Below are 20,387 nucleotides of genomic sequence, written 5' to 3' on the forward strand. Positions count from 1 at the left end.
TTTTTGGTTGTGTGTTTGTGTTGTACCAATGGAGCGGAGTCGTTGCTGATGCTGCACTCCACCGCTGTCTGATTGAGAGCCTTGGCTTTGAGGAGGGGACGCTCTGGCTGGGTGCCTTTGGTTTGGTAATGGGACAGAGCACTGGGGCTGTCTCCTATACTGGTGTGAGCCCACACAGCCACCTCATACATCGTCCCCGCTGTCAGGTTTGTGGCTGCAAACAGCAAACACTGTTTCAGATATAATGTACAGATATTTTTGACACTCCTGGTAAAGATGTGCGAAATTCTTCAAAGTTTATTTTTTATTGCAGCAGCATGACATCACGGTGAAAATTGTAGTAGAATCCAACCAATTTGACTAAAAAACAAACTCTACATATTTGGTGTTAGAAGAGCAAACTAGATTACAATCCAGCTACTGGTTGGATTGTAATGGTTGATATGGAGACTTGGGGACCCAAGATGCCACTCTTTGCCACATTTCACCAACAGTTTTATCTTCCTTACCATCCAGCTCACTGTACTTGGTGGTGACATTAATATGGGTCGAGAAAGCTGTCAACTACAACTTACAAGTTTCTGAATATCTTGATTGAAGGAGATTTTTTTTCTCCACTAAATAAATCTGCTTAAATTACAGGTTGGATATTTTTCAGTGTTCCAGTATGAATGCTGCTGCAATAAAAAATGAATTTATTTTACGGCTTCCCACTCAACTGTACCAGAGGTGTGAATTAATGTTTTTGACACTGCAAACATGAGTCACACTTAAAACCTAAAAGAAAGACAACACTTAGGAGCTTTACCTTTAAACTCCCCCTGTGTGACGTTGTACTTATGACTCTCTTTCACATGTGAGTCAAACTGCCAGGACAGAATCACAATGTAATATTCGAGCTGGAAAGAAAAAAAACGAGAGGCCCATGAACACAGGTCGCTTGGTCAGAAACTGGAGGAGATTGAGAGAAGTTCTTACTTCCGAGTGGGAGCTTTGGCTCAATGACAGGGTGATGGAGTCAGAGGAGATGCTGGTGGCTTTCACTAAAGGAGCAGGCAGAGCTGCAGCATACAAAGCATGCATCAGAAACGGTCTACTATGTCTCAAATACTGTTTAGGGATGACTGAGTTAGCATTGGTTTACACACGGGTCTGAGGAGGTGTGTTTTTGTAGCATTTGTAGCTATTTCTGATAACTGGGACAAACAGGCTCATGTACATGAGACTCACCACAACCAGAGTAATACATTATGTACTGTACTTCTGTTGATTATAATTAAACCTTCCTAATAATCAAAAGCAAAAATATTATCAAGCAGCTCTGGAGCGAGCGCAGCTGCGGACATATGGCTGTGACAAAGTATTAGCTCCCGTGGAGATTCCTTGTCTTTTTGTTGTTTTGCCACTTCAAATTTTTCAGATCATCAACTAAACTCGATCAAACAAAGATAACCTGAGCAAATTAAAAAAAAGCAGTTTTCAAATAATTATTTCATTTATTAAGGGAAAAACATTGTCTGATCCTATGAGAAAACATATTTGCTCTGCATGTTCAATCATGAATTAGTTGTTAGTAATCACATATTAGGTTCAGTTATTAGTCACAGTAAGTAGTAATAAATACTGAAATCACTTGTATGACAACATAAAGTAGGCTAAAAAATCTCAAAAAACCAACACATCATGGCAAAATGTATCTATCATCTATCAGTCTGGATGGAGTCGAAACGCCATTTTTTAAGGCTTTAGGACTCCAAAGAACCACAGTGAGAACGACAAGACAAAAGTGGACCTTGGGAAGTTTGTGAATCATTACACATCTGATGTAAAACTAACAACTCATCAACAGTGCAAAAGTGCTACAAAGAAAGACACAAATCAGAATGCAATGGCAATTTAATAAAACCAAAAGCCTCAGTGTAGCTGCTAAATCAACACCTATGATGCATATGATGTCAGTAACATCAGAGCCAGTAGGTGGCAGTGTTACACAACATTTTAAACCGTTTACTTGATGCCATCAAAGAACATCAGCATACCTTTTTTGGGGGTGATGGATTTAATCTCACTCCAGTTCCCAACACCTCGACTGGTCACTGCAGCCACCTAGAAAACATTTGTAATTCCATTTACAATGAAGGTATAATATTAAAGCTCATTTGCTTTCATCTTTGACCAGACCAAGCTGGGAAGGTTCCTTACCCTGAATCTGTACAGAGTGTCTGGTTGTAACTCTTTCACCTCGGTGCCGATTTTGGTGGATCTTTGGGATGTCCAATCAGAAATCCCATCCTCGCTGTATTCAACCTGTTAACATGGAGTTAAAGGCAAGCTAAATCAAAGTTGTGACCTTTTTGTCTGATGCACTCTTTTTTTGGAATTTAGAAATCAGATTATGGACAAAGGTTAGGGTCCGATACATTGACGCATAAAAAGGAAAAGTCTTGTAATTTCTTCATTTTCTGTATGATTCCAAACTTTTAACTTTATCAAAGAACGTTAAGGACCTGTTTTGCCTTTTATGTTGTATATTGCATAGAATAAAAAACAGAATCATTGAAACTGTTCAGAGCAACTGACTTGTGTGCTAAAGATATAAAAAGTGCTTTTCTCTGGATGCTTTTGGAGCATTCCATTTTTCTAGAAATTCAGTGGATCTTGTAATCATGTCAAAATCAACCAGATGACCTTGGTAATTGCTGTGCTCAGTAACCAGACTGCTGTTAGCCATACAACCTTTTGACAATGCATCTCTCAACATTTTCAACACTATATGGACCAGTTGACCACCAGAAGTTGGGCAGTTTCGGCCTGATTTCTGGAGATACAGTCTAACATAAGTGCAACTTCAGAAATCATGCCAGCATATTTTTGGGATTTTGAACTTGGAAGTTCAGACTTTCAAGTACAAATAATACAAATGAATTGTTTCAGGAGGGCAACTATTAATAGACCTCATACATAAAATCAAGCAGTGAAGATTTACACTTTTCCCAAAAACTCCTAAACCCGGGCCTGAGAGATCATCATGCCATGCACAGTAGGAGGGATTTCTGAATGGACTCAGAAATAACTGAGGCAATATGAGGAGTTTCTGTCAAAGCTACTGTATGCTGAGGTGACATGCGAAATAGTGCCAGAGACATGATGGGTAGCCAGGGTCATAGGTCGATGGTGCAGGGTAGTAATGATGGGACAATAATCAACAATAATCCCAGATCCATTTGGTTGGCCAAGAGGGTGAGCAATCCTCTGAGTTTATGAAACAATGGAATGAAGATGAAGTCCAACAAGCAGTCTATGCATAGTATGCCACACATCCTCGGGTTCTGCTATACCAGCTTCATTTATAAAAGCTCACTCGATGAATGATTAATGAATGTTCTTCTGAAGGTCATGTCCTTGTGCTCATTACACACGAAATGTTTTTCTTAGAGAAGGAATAACCCAACAGCTACGCACAAAATGCCATTATTTAGTAGCTTTAAACTTTTCTTTTTAGATATTTTTAAAGAAGAGGTTTGTCACTAAAGTCGCTAAAAATTGCTAAATTCAAACCACCAGATTAGGATTGAAAATCACTTACAATGTACTCTCTGATCAGACCGTGTCTGTTGTCAGGGGCCTTCCAGGAAACCTTTACAGTCCCATCCTCACCACTGTCACAAGTCAGCTGCAGATTCCTGGGAGGGTCGGGCACTGCTCCACATCAACACACAAACACACATACAGCCGTCATCCCAAATTATACGAGGAGACAATAAAACGTGTATTAAATAGAGTTGCACCGAGAAATTGGCTAGTGACTGAAATAAGACGATTTTCAGGTTGATCAGCCATGAAGGATGACCTGCTAGTCAAAATCACACAAATCCAGTTTTCTAATTTTCTAATCAGTGAACACGCCGTACCAAAGTGCCACCATGTTGGGCTGACAACATTCTTTGGTAAAAATGCTGTTACAGAGTGAAGACTTGAAGTTAGCAGTTTTCATTTTACAGATGATACCTAAAAAGATAACTTCTAGAAACGTCACAACATGTTTGCAGTTTAATCACATTGTGAAAGAAAGAGATAGAGCAGATAACAGGAAGGCTGAACAGATCTGCTTTATCCTTTTGTGCCTTCTATCTCTTTCTGTTGTGGAACTAGTTGGTTTTATTATAAGACATGAAAATACCAAGGTTAAATAAGCATTTACATTCTCTTGGAAGCAAATGTTATATTTAATACTTTAATAATACTTCTTAACTGTAATGATGTAGTACTGGTGTATGTAGATACAGCTGTATTAGTAGTGCTAGCCATGTTGATCAATGTTGACAATTTTAGATGTCAACTCTGTAATTGTTTTACACCAACTACTCTATCACACACACACACAGTGACATCACCTCTGCTTCTAATAGAAATAATTCCTGACTGTCTGCAGTAGAAAGGCTAAGAAAATATTTTTTATTTATATTTCTTAAGGCAGGTTTTCTGCAAGCGTGTGCAAGCTCATTTTCTGACATTCTGAGACCATTTTAAGACACCTATGATTTAATTTGAAGAATCATAAAAAATAAAGCAAGTAAGATACTTCTGTTTAGCTTAGATTTTGAACTTAAAATGGTGATTTTCAGCTTTGGAATGTAGATCCAGAGCTTTTACATCTAGTTTTCCCAACTGAAATTCAGTTTTAAACAGATCAGGTTTGCTGCAGCACATCATTTGCCACCATTAACACTCAGAGGAAAAGGACTCAAACAAACAGATCGATGGAGTTCACCCATGTGTCATTCTCAGCAAAGCATCAACACTTAGAGTGTATTCACATTTGCCACTTTCGGTCCGCTTTAAACGGACCAGAGTTCGTTTCCCCCCCTTGGTCCGGACCTTTTGTGCAGGTGTGAATACACTCAAGCGAACCCTGGTCCGGACCAAACAACCGGACAAAAGGACTTTCCTGGTTTGAATACACCCTTAAAGATCCAACAGTGCCAAAAACAGTCAGTGGGTGCTGTGACAAGGAGTGTCGCATAGTGTCCAGGTGCTGCAAAATATTTTTATCTTTACAGGTAATATTTCTTAAATGCTTCAAATGCCGCCAATGTTTTGCCCTTAATATTAACTATTACACTCCCTGTTTTGAAGCCAAATCATGTTAAAAACAGCATTTGTCATGATAAGGAATCTAGCAGAACAAAATTAATGTTCTCATTTAATTCTGTTTACAAACTTTAATACAATAAAACACTACAATTACAAAAACAATTACAGATAAGCAATTAGTGCCCAAATGTATTTTCTAGTTTGAAAAATCTAGAATTATTAAGGACTTTTTAAGACCTCAAATGGGGCTGATTAAGTTTAAGACTTTTTATGTAAATAAACAAGTAATCAGAACCGGCTCGGTATCAGCAGAAGATCCGTATCAGCAGGTCACAGCTTGACAAAATTGATACTGGCAATAAAAGTCTGATTGCTAGATCTCTAGTGCTGAAACTAGTTACAGAAGATTTTTTTTCTGTTATTAAATGATAAATCTCCCTCATCTCAAGTCTAAATTAGGGTTCAAAGTTCTTCCAAATCTCCTAAGTGTCAAGCCTGCATCAAAATCTGATACCATATTAGTTTCAAAGCATACAGTGTGAGTTACTGTAGGATTAAAATGAAGGTAGGTCATGTGGCACTCACGTCCCTCAGGGGTCCTGATGGTGATCATCTCATTGGTCTTGTGCAGCTTGTTGAGGCACTGAGTGAGCACCTTCACCTGGTAGGTGGTGTCTGGTTTCAGCACGGTCAATCTGTAGCTCGTTTTGTTGCTATGAGTGTCCATGGTGGTCCACTGCTGTGTACCCACCAGCCTGAATGCAAAAACAACGTACAAGTCACCAGGACATGAGGGCAGAACGTGTTACTGCAACTCTGATGTGGAAAAAGCTCAGTAACATGGTAATCAGATGTTAGGGGTTTACTGTAAATGCTCCACCAAGCTCACCTGTAGTACACGAGGAAGTAGCAGGAGTTCAGGGGGAGGTTTTTGGGACGGGACCAGGTCAGAGTAACGGATCCAGAGAAGTCTGGGGTCCACTGGAGATTCTGGACTTTGTAGGCAAGTGTGTTTACTGGGAGATCAAAGGGAGAAACTGAAACTTCTTGTGTAATGCAATCCACAAAAGAAACCAGCAGGTGGCAGCACTAGACAACTTTAGGCACAAACAATCATCCCATTCCTACCAATTCCCCAGGATAGTTTTAAAAAACAAAAACCTACTGGTGCAGTTTTCCTCATCGCTGTGATCCGAACAGTCCAGGTAGCCGTCACACCTCTCGCTGTCCAGAACGCAGGCTTCACCGTCAGAACAGCGAGTCCCATTGATGCAGAACAGAGGCTGTCGGGTGGCTGAAGACAAGGAGTGCTCTTACATTAGTGTGCTGTTATTACACTGCCTGATCCTGAATACTCTGCTCTGAAATGGCTTTAACAAAAAGGAATGACATCTTCAGCTTCCCTTAAAAATATGTTTCATAACTGAAGGAATTTGTTAGCAAAATCTTGTTTAAGGTGTGGTTTTAAATGAATTCTGTGGAAAAAAGTCTGTAACAAACAAATTATCATGCCTCCTCAAATATCAAGAGAAAGAGTCAAACAGTAAATTGAGTCCCTGAGGTGAAGGGAACCTCCAGCTGACAAACAAAAAAGCATGTGATGTAATATCCAGTAGAACTAATGGAGAAAAGGGAACTTTGCTTGTATTTCCAGATGAACGAAACACGAACGAAGAAGATAGAGAAAGCCCTTTCAATCCTCCAACTATTATACAGAGAACAGGTTCCTGCCCATCATTCAATTTACAATTCCATACCTTTCAAGACTCAAATTTGTAGTTCTTCTTGCAATTTTTATAACAGTCTGGACAACGTCGCATCCCTATAATGCAGAGTACCCAGCCTTCTTGATGTCCCTGTCGGGGGCGCCAGATGGGGCCCGTCGGGGACCCCGCCATTCTGCTAGGGGACTTCAATGCCTATGTGGGAAACGATAGCAACACTTGGAGGGGTGTGACAGGGAGGAATGGGCTCCCTGATCTGAACCCGAGTGGTGTTTCGTTATTGGACTTCTGTGCCAATCACTGACTGTCCACACTCCTTAGCCTCCCTGGCAAGGCGTACGGCGAACATCAGCTTCAGAAAGAGAAGAGTAGTTTCGTTCTACCCGTGAAACACTTGACCAGCTCTACACCCTCTACAGGGAGCTCAAGAGTTCATAGGATTGCACAACCAGTCCACATATGTTTGTGGATCTGGAGAAGGCATTAGACCATGTACCTCACGATGCCCTGTGGGGGACGCTCCAGGAATACAGATTTAGGGGCCCCTTATTAGGCTATCTGGTCTCTCTACAAGCGGAGCAGGAGTTTTGTTCGCATTGCCAGCATTAAGTCGGACCTGTTACTGTTGCATGTTTTACTCCGGCAGGGCCGCCCTTTGTCACCGGTCCTGTCTACAACATTCATGGACAGAATTTCAAGGCGTAGCCAAGGGCGTGAGGGGGTCTGGATTGGGGACCAGTGGATTTCATCTCACCTTTTCACAGATGACGTGGTCCTACTGGCCCTCCTCTAGTCAAGACCTACAGCAGGTACTGCAACAGTTTGCAGCCGGGTTCCTGTCGGCGGACAAACGCTAAGAGAGGCTGCATCTGCACATCATGGGGGCTATTTGTAGTCCAACAACGTCTTGAATGATATCAGCGACTGAAACATGACTGAAAATAAAACGTATGTCGGCTCAAATCCGTTTAGTTCTACAATGTGAGCATCTAACCCAAACGGCGCTGCCTAGCTGCTGCACTGAGCTCAATTACAGCTCAATGGTGATCATTATAATGACGTGAATATACCTCACATACTTCTATTAGGAAGACTGTCACCAACGTGAAGCTCTTTAAAACCATTCAGGACGTCAAATAAATAAATTGAAAATTACCTGGTGGCCAGCTATCGCACGCAGAGGTTTGTTCCCAACACAACTATTATTATTAGATTAATTATAATTATTTTGATAGTATAAAGAAATCATGAGTTGGCCATCATACCATTGCATTAGTGAGACACATTTTCGCATCACAAATAGGTTGCACATATATTTAATTAAATTTATAAAAGCATTTTCACTTACAGCTGGTGCTCTTAAAGCAGTGCATGAGTGCATGAGTGGGATGACTGTTAAATAACCGACCTGTCAGTCAGCTCCCTCTAAAAAGCTCCGCGGCATAGTGAGAACTAGAACTGGGACCGGCATCGCACGGTTCCTCTTGGTTTCCCTCTGTAACACTGAGGCCAGCTCCATGCAGAGCTCCAAATGATTGTCATGGACAATCTAAACCGCCTAATAAGCCACGCGTCATCGCGTACCAGCAGATAAGTACGATCTCTGAAAAAAAAAACGCTCCCTTTCACTTATTCCATCGGGGATGTCCTCCAGCTGTGCCAAAGCTGCCAACATTCCACAATAACGCGCAACTTAATGCAGCTGTTTATGGACGTGTGATTGTCAACAGTTTGTCCACCTTAGGAATCATCAAACCTGACTTGTTTGGAATTAATCTGCTGATCTGACATCGTTTTCTTTTTCAGTGAGAATGAAAGTGTCCCTTAGATAATTCACATGCATTTTATGCTCCTCAGCGCACAGACAGATGAGCATTTCCATCTACAAGTGACAGAAACAGAGGAAGTTTCAGTTTATATCCGAATGAGGCTGTTTCCATCATTTTCTGAGATTCATTCATTCATTCCATGAATTAAATAAACTGAATGGAGTCACATTTCAGTGGATTTGGGTGAGTTTTAGTTTTCTGTTGTTTATTATTGTCGATGAGGGAGGAGGTGTGAGGAGAGCCGCTGCACCTCCAGATCGAGAGGAGTCAGGTGCCTCGGGTGTCTGTTTCGGGTGCCTCCTGGACGCGACCTCCAGGAGGTGTTCCAGGCACGAGCTGGAGGAGGTGTCTGGGCAGGGGGAGGTCTGGGTGTCTCTACTTAGAATGCTGCGCCAGCGGCTCAATCCCGGATAAGCGGACAGCAATGAGTACGAGATTTTTGTAGTCCTTCAAACAAAAGTGGAAAATCAAACACTTTCCATACTCATCGCCCATTCTTTAATACTTTTCCAGAACTGGAAAATGGTAAAAGAAAATTCAAGAGTTTTCCATAATGCGTAGGAACCATGTGATAAACTGTTAAATGTCTTTATCAGTATATAAGAGTAATAAAACCTCGACATGTAGTCCACAGAGACTTACGGCAGTTTGCTTCATCAGAGCTGTCCTCGCAGTGGGAGTGGCCGTCACAGCGCAGCCACTCAGGGATGCAGTGGGGGGGGCGCTGACACTGGAACTGACCCTGACTGCAGCGTCCAGGGGATGGAGGAGGGGCTGGAGTGGGTGCTGGGGCAGGCGTCATGGAGTGATTGGCTGCTGTCAGAGGAATAAGAAGTAAAGAATGTTCCAGATTATTAGTTTCTATTCTCTGCCAGCATACCCTAATTTCTTCCTGCTCCCTGCTTGGACGTCTTTTCCTCTGCTTGTAAGGCCAAATGTGGTGAGCCATTGTTTTAATGACCAAAACCAAGTTCTCCTTGAGTTAGCACCTGCCTTTTCCCTTAACCAACTGGTACTGCACTTTTGTGCATGTAGCAGTACTTTTAAAAGTCTGCAATACATACTTTTGAATTCATTTCAAAAGTTTAAATGAAATTTACCCAGTGTATTTCCCAGTGTTTATTCAATAGTTTACATAAAGATTATTATTTTTTGTGTATTTATTTTAAATCATTTTGCTAAGTTTTTCATTTTGTAAAAACGACAATGGTCTATATTAGTTTTTTTTTTCTAGTTCCTATTTTATAGTAATAGTACAACATCGCAGCATTTTTAGTCATTGCTTTTGATTTTGGTGTTCCACCCCGACATTTCTAATGGCTCCATGTGGCCTTGTAGCAAAGAATAACAAAATAAATGTGGACAACTTTTTTGTTGCTTAGCAATGTTTAAGCTCTGGTTTTCTTTTTAAAACGTCTTACTTTTACTCACATCACCATTATTTCCATCAACCACATCCTGTAAATTGGTTTCTGCACTGCATAAATCTAGCAGATGGTCTCAGCAACAGACCCTCGCATAAGTTTTCACACCCCCTGAAATTTCCACATTATGTCCAACAAATTTCTTTTAATTGGGGTTTTGTTGTCCAACTCAAAGTAGTGCAAACTGGTGAAGATGGAAAAAAAAGATAGATAAATGTAATGTTTTTTTACAAAATAAATCTGAAAAGTGTGGTGTGCATTTGTACTCAGCAGCACCGAGTTACCGTATTTTCCGCACTATAAGGCGATTATAAGGCGCACCTTCAATGAATGGCCTATTTTAGAACTTTTTTCATATATAGGGCGCATCGGATTATAAGGCGCATAGAATAGAAGCTACTGCAGTCAAACGTTTGACTGGGGTTGCGTTATGCATCCACTAGATGGAGCTGTGCTAAAGAGAATGTCAACAAAACAGTCAGATAAGTCAGTCAGTCAAACTTTATTAATACACTACAAACCAGCGTTCTGATAACTCCATTCACTCTCATGGTAAGGTCTCCTCTACATAGAATTCTATTGAATAGAGCCAACCGCACGTTAGGAATGCATTGGAGTCTATGAAGTTGAAGTTGAAATCAAACGTTAGTTAAAACGTGAAAGGGAACTTTTCCCTGATTCAGTAAACACGTAAAAGAAACAGTTTGATGCACTAAATCAAACGTTAGTACTGTTAACCTTTCCTGTTTCTGTCCCCTGACCGTAGTCTGATGACACAGGGGAGACGCTTTCTCCAGGGCCGAAGTTACTAGTTTCCTCGGGGTTAACTCCCTCACTCATACGTTGCTGAGTTGAGCATGAAGAAACAGCATCAAAACAATGAGTTGTTGACGAGATTCGGGGTTCTTTTTAATGACTTTGCAGCACGTAAAAACACAGGGCTTACAGACTCATACACCGCTGCTCCGGTCGCCGTCTCTACCCACCCCACACACACAATAATACCGACGTCACTCCTTCACTCTTGATTCTCAGCTACGGCAGCACACAGCGCCACCTCTGTCCGGAGGAGTAATGTCAACATCTTCCATACACACACACGAAACATACACCCCACACACTGAGCTTCTAATCACATATAGTTCAGGCAATTCCTGCAACAGTACATTCAAACGTTATACACACACAAGTGGTGTTGGACTAGGAGTAAGAACAGTACAGGTGTTTACCGCTATTACTTCGGCGACGCCCCTGACTACGGCTTTGTAGTTTACCAGTCGTACTGAAACATTTTGACAAAGCGCCGTGTACAACCAGTATGGATCAACCAATTAACCAATTGACCCATATATAAGGCGCTCCGGATTACAAGGCGCACTGTCATTTTTTGAGAAAATTAAAGGTTTTTAAGTGCGCCTTATACTGCGGAAAATACGGTAATAGTTTGTAGATCAACTCTTTGCTGCAATTACAGCTTTGAGTCCTTTGAGGTATGTCTCTATCACTTGTTCACACCAAGAGACTGAAATGTTTGCCAACTCTTAGCTAAAGAGTTTTAGTTCAGATCCAGAAGGGATAGACAGTGTCTGAACAAGTCTAGGTGCAGATTTTGGATTTTTGTCCTGCTGAAAGGTGAACACCCCAGTCTCAAGTTTTTTGCAGGTTTTCCTCCAGTACTGACCTGTATTTGGCCCCATACAACCTTTCATCAATAGGTTCCCTGTCCCTGGTGAAGAAATGCATTTCCACAGTATGAGGCTACCACTACAATGTTTCGGTTTGGGTTTAATGTGTTCAGAGGGATGTACAGTGTCACTTTTCTGTGTAATGTCTGTGTTTTGCATTAAAGTGAAAAAATTCCGTTTTGATCCCATCTGTGCATATGTTTGCTGAGGGGACCTCCAGGGCTTGAGGAAAGGGAACAAACTTTCTTTAAACAATGACATCTGTCTTGCCACTCTTCTGCACATGTTAGATTTGTGGAGTGCTTAACTAACACTTGCTCTTTTAAAAAAATGTAACAAACAAAGAAATTAAAATGACACACTGATGAACCCTACTGACTAGTCGGATGACTCCTGAAGGCAATTGGCCGCAACAGATTTTATTCAGAGGCATTAGTGTAAAGGAGGCAGAATACAAATGCATGCCACTCTTTGTGATTGTAAAATGACAGCAAGTAAAAGAGGTATGAATATTTATTTATAGTCACTGTATGTAGATTGTTCTACTATTTTCAAGACATGACTGATAAAATATACAGCCTTACCCAGACACATTTGGGTTTTGCAATTGCTCTTCAGTAAACCGCAGAAAAAAAGTTCTAGGAAAGGTTGTTAGTGTCACTGCCAAAATGATTAGCAGTGAAATTATTTAAATTAGTAATTAAAAGTAGGCAAATACATCCAGGGTCTTTATAGCTGAACACCATGTGAATGAACCTTCCTATAGCTGCAAGTGGTGCTGAAACACTAGCTTGTTTTCAACCGTTTTTTATGTAGTAGGGTCATCTAAAAGTAGTTATGAACTGCGGCAGAGAATTACAACCTGTGGGACATCCGAGCTCATCGCTGCCATCAGGACAGTCGGCGTAGCCATCACAGACCCAGGTGTTGATGATGCAAGCTCCTGAGCCACAGTGGAAGCGGTTGGGGGCGCATGTAATGGGACCAGATGTCACAGCGTGAGGAGTAACACCTCCTGAAAGGGACAAATGACAGGGGAAATCACTAAACTAGCTGAGTAAAACACAAAGTAATAAATATTTTACTCAAACAACAGTTTTCTATTGGGGACTGTACCTGTGCACTGTGCCTCATCTGACCAATCACCACAGTCATTCTCTCCATCACATTTCCACCATGTAGGGATACAGCGCCCATTCCTGCATTCAAACTGGAAATACCTGGAGCAGCCTGGCACCTCAGTGGGAGCAGCTGGAATGTTGGGAGTTAGCATCACATACTGCTGATTCAGCACGTGTATTTATAAACAATTAAAGTATGCTTGTCTGTAGACGTTCAGTGCAGTGTATTTAAGGGATTTCCTCCTCACCACAGTTGGCTTCATCAGAGTAATCCCCACAATCGTCCATGCCGTCGCACTTCCACTCCAGGCTCACACACACTCCGTTGGCACACTGGAATGTGTAGGCATCACACACTTTGCCAAATTCAGATGGTGTGGCTAAAAACACAAACACACACAAGTTTCATGTAAACTGAAACAGGAGAAGAAAAAAAGATCAATTTTTGCTTAACTTTTTGTTAAAAGAGCAAAAAAAAGTTCAGGAAAAACTATTGATTGCATAAACCCAAGATATTTAAAAATGATTTTCATTATTTATCATCCATCCCTGAATGTCAGCCCTGCAACAGATTTGTTTCTATTTTACAATATTTCCTTCTCCCAACATTTGAAGCCATACTGGCAGCTTTTAACTGTAAGTTTTTTCTCTTCCTAGAAGCTACATCTGACCTGGCTCTGTGTTTAGCTGTGACACCTTCCTAGAGGGGGACATCGGCTGAGCTTGATGCTCACCTTCTACAGCCGATCCATTTGGCCCTGTCTGTCATCGTTTAACCCGGTCTCTCCTAATGCTAGCTGAGGCTTAGCTTCTACTATGACTAACTGTATGAGCACTCTTTCATACTCTAGACTTGAAAACTGGCTCAGAGTTCATCTGCTTAGCTGTCCTTCTCTCCTAGATGAAGCTACTAAAAGAGCTATAACCATTAATCGTTTACTTTTCTTTCGATTAAAAGTACTCCTGGATCAGTGCTTCTGCGTTTTATTTGTGTCTCTGATCTGTTCTCTTAAAGGGGGAGTTTTTCCTCTCCACTGTCGCTACATGCATGCTCAGTATGAGGGATTGCTGCAAAGTCAACGCCAGTGACTGTCCACTGTCTCTACATGCTCATCCAGGAGGAGGGAATGCTACAAATCTCTGACTCAATGCAATCTGCTGGGTTTCCTTAGATAGAAAAACATTTTAGCCAATTTGAATAAATAACTGAATCTGACTGCACTATTCGATAGTTAGGATTAACTGGAATTTATGTACCTGTCTTGGAATCTGTATAAGTAAATTAAATTGATTTGAAAGTACCTTGAGACGACATGTGTGGTGAATTGGTGCTATATAAATAAAACTGAATAGAATATATAATTCTTAGGGATGAACAGGTCAAATATATTATGTCAACATGGTCACGTGTGACCCCAGTTGACAGAGGTGAGTCTATATAGTCACGTTACACCAGACGCTCAGTCGCTTAATCTTCTTGCGAAAACATGACAATTCCGAGAGACCAAGTGCTCTGGTGGTCATCCAGGATTCATAGAACCATAGTTCCGGACGTAACTTTCGTTTTCCACCGTCTAAGTGAAACAAAACATGGATGTCCCTGGAAAGGATGTGGTCCTGAAAGCAACATATGTTGCTGTGCTCTTGTGTATTTTTGCTGCCATCACAAAAACGGCCAGCTAGATCTGCTGTTGTACAACCACATCCCAGCACACGACCTGGCTTTTAGACTTTATGCTGAGAACAGTCTGGACACTAGTTTTTGTCTTTGTCCAAAGCAATGTCCATTTCCTCCTTAAATAAATCTGTTTAATCTGACCACAGTGAATGTCTCCACTTTGTGATGGTCCATCCCAGACGCCACTGAGCTCAAAGAGGTAAATGTCTCAGGACAACGTTAGTTGAGGCAAATACAGAGATTTATGGCCAATATGTGATCTACAGTTTTTGTAAAGCTCTTACCTCCTCATTCCGATTTGACCCAAATCTCATTCTTGACTCAAACACGATCGTTGTTCTAAAATTGTCAGTGTGAAGACATCCATCTATAAAGGCTGTGTTTAACTCCTTTCTGCAGCACTGCTGGCATTAGTCTGAGATCTCCTTGAGTTAATAAATTAGGGCGGTGATATTAAGGAATATGATTGTAAGGACCCTGGGGGGAAATAAGTGTATTTCTGTTGGTAAACTGTCATTCTGCACTGCAATCCTCTTCTAAAATATGAAATAAAACTAATAAAAGATCACATTGGTGAAATGGTTTTAACATAACAATAAGGCCCAGAGTTGGCTCTCTGGTTGTGGATAACCAAACTTTAAGACTTTGAATTGAACAGCTTTAAAATGATTTTTTAGCCTTTTCGCAGACAGCAGTTAATTATTTATATTAGGAGTGGAGACGAAGTCACACTGTGTGAGAGAGAGCAGTCGTAGTAAAACAGTCTGTTTTACTACGACTGCTCTCTCTCACACAGTGTGACTTCGTCTCCACTCCTCTTTCAAAACAAAGAAAAAAATGTAACAGAGTTGAGTCTTTTGGATCATATATTTGTGATTAGAAGGATTACATTACTAACGGCTCATATAAGTGCCAGTGGGTGTTCCCTAGGGCAGGGGTCCCCAAACGCCAGGGTGCAGTCTGGATTGGAATCAAATTAAGTACCGCATTATAGTAAAGTAATATATTTTTAATGGGCACAGCATTTCTAGGCTTAATGGTACTTACAGTACTGAGGCAGAACTCCATTGGCTCCTGTTTCTGTAAGAAGTTAAGCAGCAGTAGAGGAGGAGTCTATTCGGCTGCTTCTTTATGCAGGGGGTCACCACTGCTGGTCGGTGTAATTTGCACACAGACATTGCACAGCCCTTCCTGATGCAACACGGTATCTAACCTGGATCCTCCAAGGACTTACCTCACCACAAAAGTTGGCCAATAAGTTAACCAGCAAAGATAGAGAGATATTCATGCTCTAGAAATATTCTGTAGGCTAAAGAGGAAACTTGGCACTATTTGGACACGTTTTCTCTCTGTGGAAAAGTCCAAACCTGTTAGTCATTTTGCAATGTAAAACACTATTTGAGGAATTATAAACTGTAGGAGTCGTTAAGGGTTCTCTTCAATAAAAACAACACAGAGAACAAAAGGAAACAACACATTTAATGTCTGTTGCTCACCACAACCAGCATACTCAGCCTCCTCATCAGAACCATCTTCACAGTGTTTAATGCCATCACAGACCAGAGACTGAAACAGGCACTGGGCTCGGTTCTTGCAAACAAACTCCATGTAGCGAGTACACAGGGGATCTGAGGGGGGAAACACACAGAGCATTTAACCAAATCCCTGACTTTACTTTAGGTGGGGGATGATGTCTGAGTGGAGCCTGCAGGAAGTGGAATATGAGTCTCCTCCATCTCACTGTGACCTTTTCCTTTCTTTCTGACTTATTCATCTAAACCATTGTGGAGCTTTATATTCTCACAGTTTGTGATCTAAATATATATAATTCATCCCTGAATAAAGTATCTTCCATTTACTTGAACCTAAACTGTTTGTTGTTATTTGTTTTGTCCAGATTGGCAGGAAACCCACCAGTCATATGATGTTCTGACGTATGGTAGACTGTGTTAAAGAGGATCTTTGACAGAGCCACTCACCACAGTTGTGCTCATCAGCGCCATCGGGACAGTCACGGATGCCATTGCAGTGAGCTTTAGCTGGAAGGCAGGTGTCATTGGAGCACAGGAATCCTTTACACTGGGTTCCCTCTAAAAACACAACATCGTTTTAAATGTACTGTTCAGTTTTCTAAAACAAGAGACACTCTTTGAGACACCAATGTGAATATTCTGTACAGGGAGGACAGGTGGCCTCAGGTTCCACAGCGCAGCCATAAATTGTCACAGAAACGGGTCACAAACGTGAGACAAGTGAACCAAACAATTAGCATATTGGCATCAGCAGGTGATAGGTTTGGGTTGTTAGGTCACAACAACCCAAAAACAGAACCGAGTGAAGGGTAACTCATGTGACCTTGATGTGCCATCCTGGATGAGCTGCACTACCTGAGTCACTTGTGTGGGTTGTAGAGTCCGTCTCATGCTACCACGAGTGTGAAAGCACCACCAACATTCAAAAGTGACCAAAACATCAGCCAGAAAGCATAGGTACTGAGAAGTAGTCTATGGTCCCCGCCTGCAGAACCACTCCTTTATTGAGTGTGTCTTGCTAATCGCCAAAGATTTCCCCCTGTTGTCTTTTCCATTTGAACAACAGCTGTGAAATTGATTGTCAATCAGTGTTTCTTCCTAAGTGGACAGTTTGATTTCACAGAAGTTTGATTTACCTGGAGTTATATTGTGTTGTTTAAGTGTTCCCTTTATTTTTTTGAGCAGTGTATTTAAATTCCCTAGGATTGTCATATCCTTGATGAGAGAGAATCTACACCAACATATTGTTTGAGTAGCATTTTGGCACCTAACAACACAAAGTATGAAATAACTAAACATTTTTATATTTTAATTGCGTCCAAATAGTCACCCCTGCTTTGCTCTCTTGTTATTCTCTCCATGATCTTCATGAGATGTTCACCTGAAATGGTTTTTCAAAGAGTCTTGAAAGAACTTCCCAGAGGTTCATTGAGAGACGGCCAGAGGTTAATATTTCAGTCATTACAGCAAAGGGCGTCTACTTAAAGGACACTAAATATAAAACGTATTTAAAGCTCTTTTACAATTTTTTCATTTGCTACATAGTTCCATATGTGTCCATTCACTGTTCTGATGCCTTCAGTGAGAATCTATGTACAATAGAAATAGTCATAAAAATGAAGAAAACCATTAAATGAGAAAGTGGTTCTGAAGCTTTTGATCGGTAGTGTATATTATTTTTTAATATCTCCAACTAATGTGTGCTCCCACGGCTTTCGAAGACATAAAGTTCACTTGTTGTTCTGTGTAGGTTTTAAATGTCAGTGCTAGAAAATATCACATAACGAGGAGAGGAATTGTGTCATGAAATTACCAAAATTGCAAAAGTATGAAATAGCAAAGGAGACAAATAAACACAGACAGAAATACCCACCAGAGCCCAGCTTGGCCGACGCAGCATACACAGGTCACTCGACAGGAGCCCACCCCTTGACACAAGTAACACTGCACCTAGTCCCCTCCCACCCGCCACCCACAAGGTCCATCATCCCACACCCCAAGACCTTACTGATGCGTGGAGTTGCATCTGTTAAGGAGTAGGGGATAGCATCAAGCTGGTTAACTGGCCCCTGCCTGTGTCACCCACGCTGACACTACTACAGGGGTGACCATGGTTAGGGATCCCAGAGATGACAGGGGGGAGTCCTCACAGGACAGTGTATGCAAAGTTTAAGAACAACTCGGGCCAGCCAAGCAAAGTGATCCCACTGCCATCAGTCCAGGATCGAGAGACCCACCGGTACCCCAGTGTGCCCGTCAGGTGCACCTAGTCTCCGTTCCCCCAATGTCTGACCAGGCAGAACCCAAATCCACCTTTCAACATTAAGTTAATTTAAGGAAAGATTTATCAAGAAGCTTTTAGGCAAAATTTCATGTTCTAAGGCAATTCATTGTTCTTCAAGTACAACAATTACATTTATTTGTTTTCAATAGTCATGAGTTTTTCCTCTTCACTTTGCAGCCCTGGTGGACAATGTTTTAAAACTACAGTGGGGAAGCTGAATGGCATTGCTGTTAAGCAGCTGCCTGCAGGACTTCTACGAGGCAGGTGGCCAGACCACTTAACCGGTTAATACCAGTTTGTTGTTCTTCTATCATTCTAGAAAGGGCACGACAGCAAAGGGGGATGGAGTTCGGAAGCATAAATACATTTATTTGAAAACCACTTATTTTTCTTGCTTGAGTGGTATCAAAATGAAAATAATCACCAAGAGGTGTGGACAACATTAAATAATCAATATGTGAGTTTATTTTAGCAGCAGTAAAAGTAATTATTTTCTGTTTTAAATAAAAACAGTTGGATCATTTTATGCATTTAGTTCTTATTTTTTCTGTAAATATCGTGAAACTGAAATATTTACTTTATATAGACCCCTTCAGCCTGAAGACAGAGCGGTCGCTTCTCCTACCTCCCTTTGTTAAAATCTTGCTCTAAGCAATTACTGGCTCTGGGTACCACTCTACACAGCTCACAGAACATTAGCACTCAGCTTATTCCTCCAGGCTTTAATATACACGAGACTAAATCAACACATGACCAGGACAACAAAAGCAGCCATTTTTGTTCTACATTGTTTACATCAGAACTATTAAAACAAGGAAATCCAGATTTTTGCTCTGAAATATTCTTTCTACTGTATTTTAATCAAGCGGATTAGGTGTTAATCAGCCTGTTTGTGTACAGGTCCTTCTCAAAATATTAGCATATTGTGATAAAGTTCAATATTTTCCATAATGTCATGATGAAAATTTTACATTCATATATTTTAGATTCATTGCACACTAACTGAAATATTTCAGGTCTTTATTGTCTTAATACGGATGATTTTGGCATACAGCTCATGAAAACCCTAAATTTCTATCTCACAAAATTAGCATATCATTAAAAGGGTCTCTAAACGAGCTATGAACCTAATCATCTGAATCAACGAGTTAACTCTAAACACCTGCAAAAGATTCCTGAGGCCTTTAAAACTCCCAGCCTGGTTCATCACTCAAAACCCCAATCATGGGTAAGACTGCCGACCTGAATGCTGTCCAGAATGCCACTATTGACACCCTCAAGCAAGAGGGTAAGACACAGAAAGACATTTCTGAACGAATAGGCTGTTCCCAGAGTGCTCTATCAGGGTACCTCAGTGGGAAGTCTGTGGGAAGGAAAAAGTGTGGCAGAAAACGCTGCACAACGAGAAGAGGTGACCGGACCCTGAGGAAGATTGTGGAGAAGGGCCAATTCCAGATCTTGGGGGACCTGCGGAAGCAGTGGACTGAGTCTGGAGTAGAAACATCCAGAGCCACCGTGCACAGGCGTGTGCAGGAAATGGGCTACAGGTGCCGCATTCCCCAGGTCAAGCCACCTTTGAACCAGAAACAGCAGCAGAAGCGCCTGACCTGGGCTACAGAGAAGCAGCACTGGACTGTTGCTCAGTGGTCCAAAGTACTTTTTTCGGATGAAAGCAAATTCTGCATGTCATTCGGAAATCAAGGTGCCAGAGTCTGGAGGAAGACTGGGGAGAAGGAAATGCCAAAATGCCAGAAGTCCAGTGTCAAGTACCCACAGTCAGTGATGGTCTGGGGTGCCGTGTCAGCTGCTGGTGTTGGTCCACTGTGTTTTATCAAGGGCAGGGTCAATGCAGCTAGCTATCAGGAGATTTTGGAGCACTTCATGCTTCCATCTGCTGAAAAGCTTTATGGAGATAAAGATTTCATTTTTCAGCACGACCTGGCACCTGCTCACAGTGCCAAAACCACTGGTAAATGGTTTACTGACCATGGTATCACTGTGCTCAATTGGCCTGCC

General features: G+C 41.4%; 1 protein-coding gene across 3 annotated transcripts in view; it reads right to left on the reverse strand.

Moving 5' to 3' along the window:
* The window catches only part of sorl1 (sortilin-related receptor, L(DLR class) A repeats containing), a 113,919-nt gene that overhangs the window by 12,643 nt on the left and 80,889 nt on the right, over nucleotides 1-20,387 (reverse strand). For 2 of the 3 annotated variants that reach the window (XM_047391159.1, XM_047391157.1), the window contains 15 exons: nucleotides 16,535-16,645; nucleotides 16,052-16,183; nucleotides 13,126-13,257; nucleotides 12,873-13,007; nucleotides 12,619-12,771; nucleotides 9,290-9,463; nucleotides 6,260-6,388; nucleotides 5,984-6,110; nucleotides 5,680-5,849; nucleotides 3,587-3,699; nucleotides 2,203-2,307; nucleotides 2,040-2,106; nucleotides 979-1,061; nucleotides 809-899; nucleotides 27-214 (listed from right to left, as the gene is read on the reverse strand). In XM_047391159.1, coding sequence (XP_047247115.1) covers nucleotides 27-214; nucleotides 809-899; nucleotides 979-1,061; nucleotides 2,040-2,106; nucleotides 2,203-2,307; nucleotides 3,587-3,699; nucleotides 5,680-5,849; nucleotides 5,984-6,110; nucleotides 6,260-6,388; nucleotides 9,290-9,463; nucleotides 12,619-12,771; nucleotides 12,873-13,007; nucleotides 13,126-13,257; nucleotides 16,052-16,183; nucleotides 16,535-16,645 — 1,910 coding nt within the window. The remainder of the gene's footprint in view (nucleotides 1-26; nucleotides 215-808; nucleotides 900-978; nucleotides 1,062-2,039; nucleotides 2,107-2,202; nucleotides 2,308-3,586; nucleotides 3,700-5,679; nucleotides 5,850-5,983; nucleotides 6,111-6,259; nucleotides 6,389-9,289; nucleotides 9,464-12,618; nucleotides 12,772-12,872; nucleotides 13,008-13,125; nucleotides 13,258-16,051; nucleotides 16,184-16,534; nucleotides 16,646-20,387) is intronic. The other variant, XM_047391158.1, reaches the window with a different exon arrangement.

The sequence above is a fragment of the Girardinichthys multiradiatus genome, chromosome 18, assembly GCF_021462225.1.
Source record: "Girardinichthys multiradiatus isolate DD_20200921_A chromosome 18, DD_fGirMul_XY1, whole genome shotgun sequence".
NCBI classification, from domain to species: Eukaryota; Metazoa; Chordata; class Actinopteri; order Cyprinodontiformes; family Goodeidae; genus Girardinichthys; species Girardinichthys multiradiatus.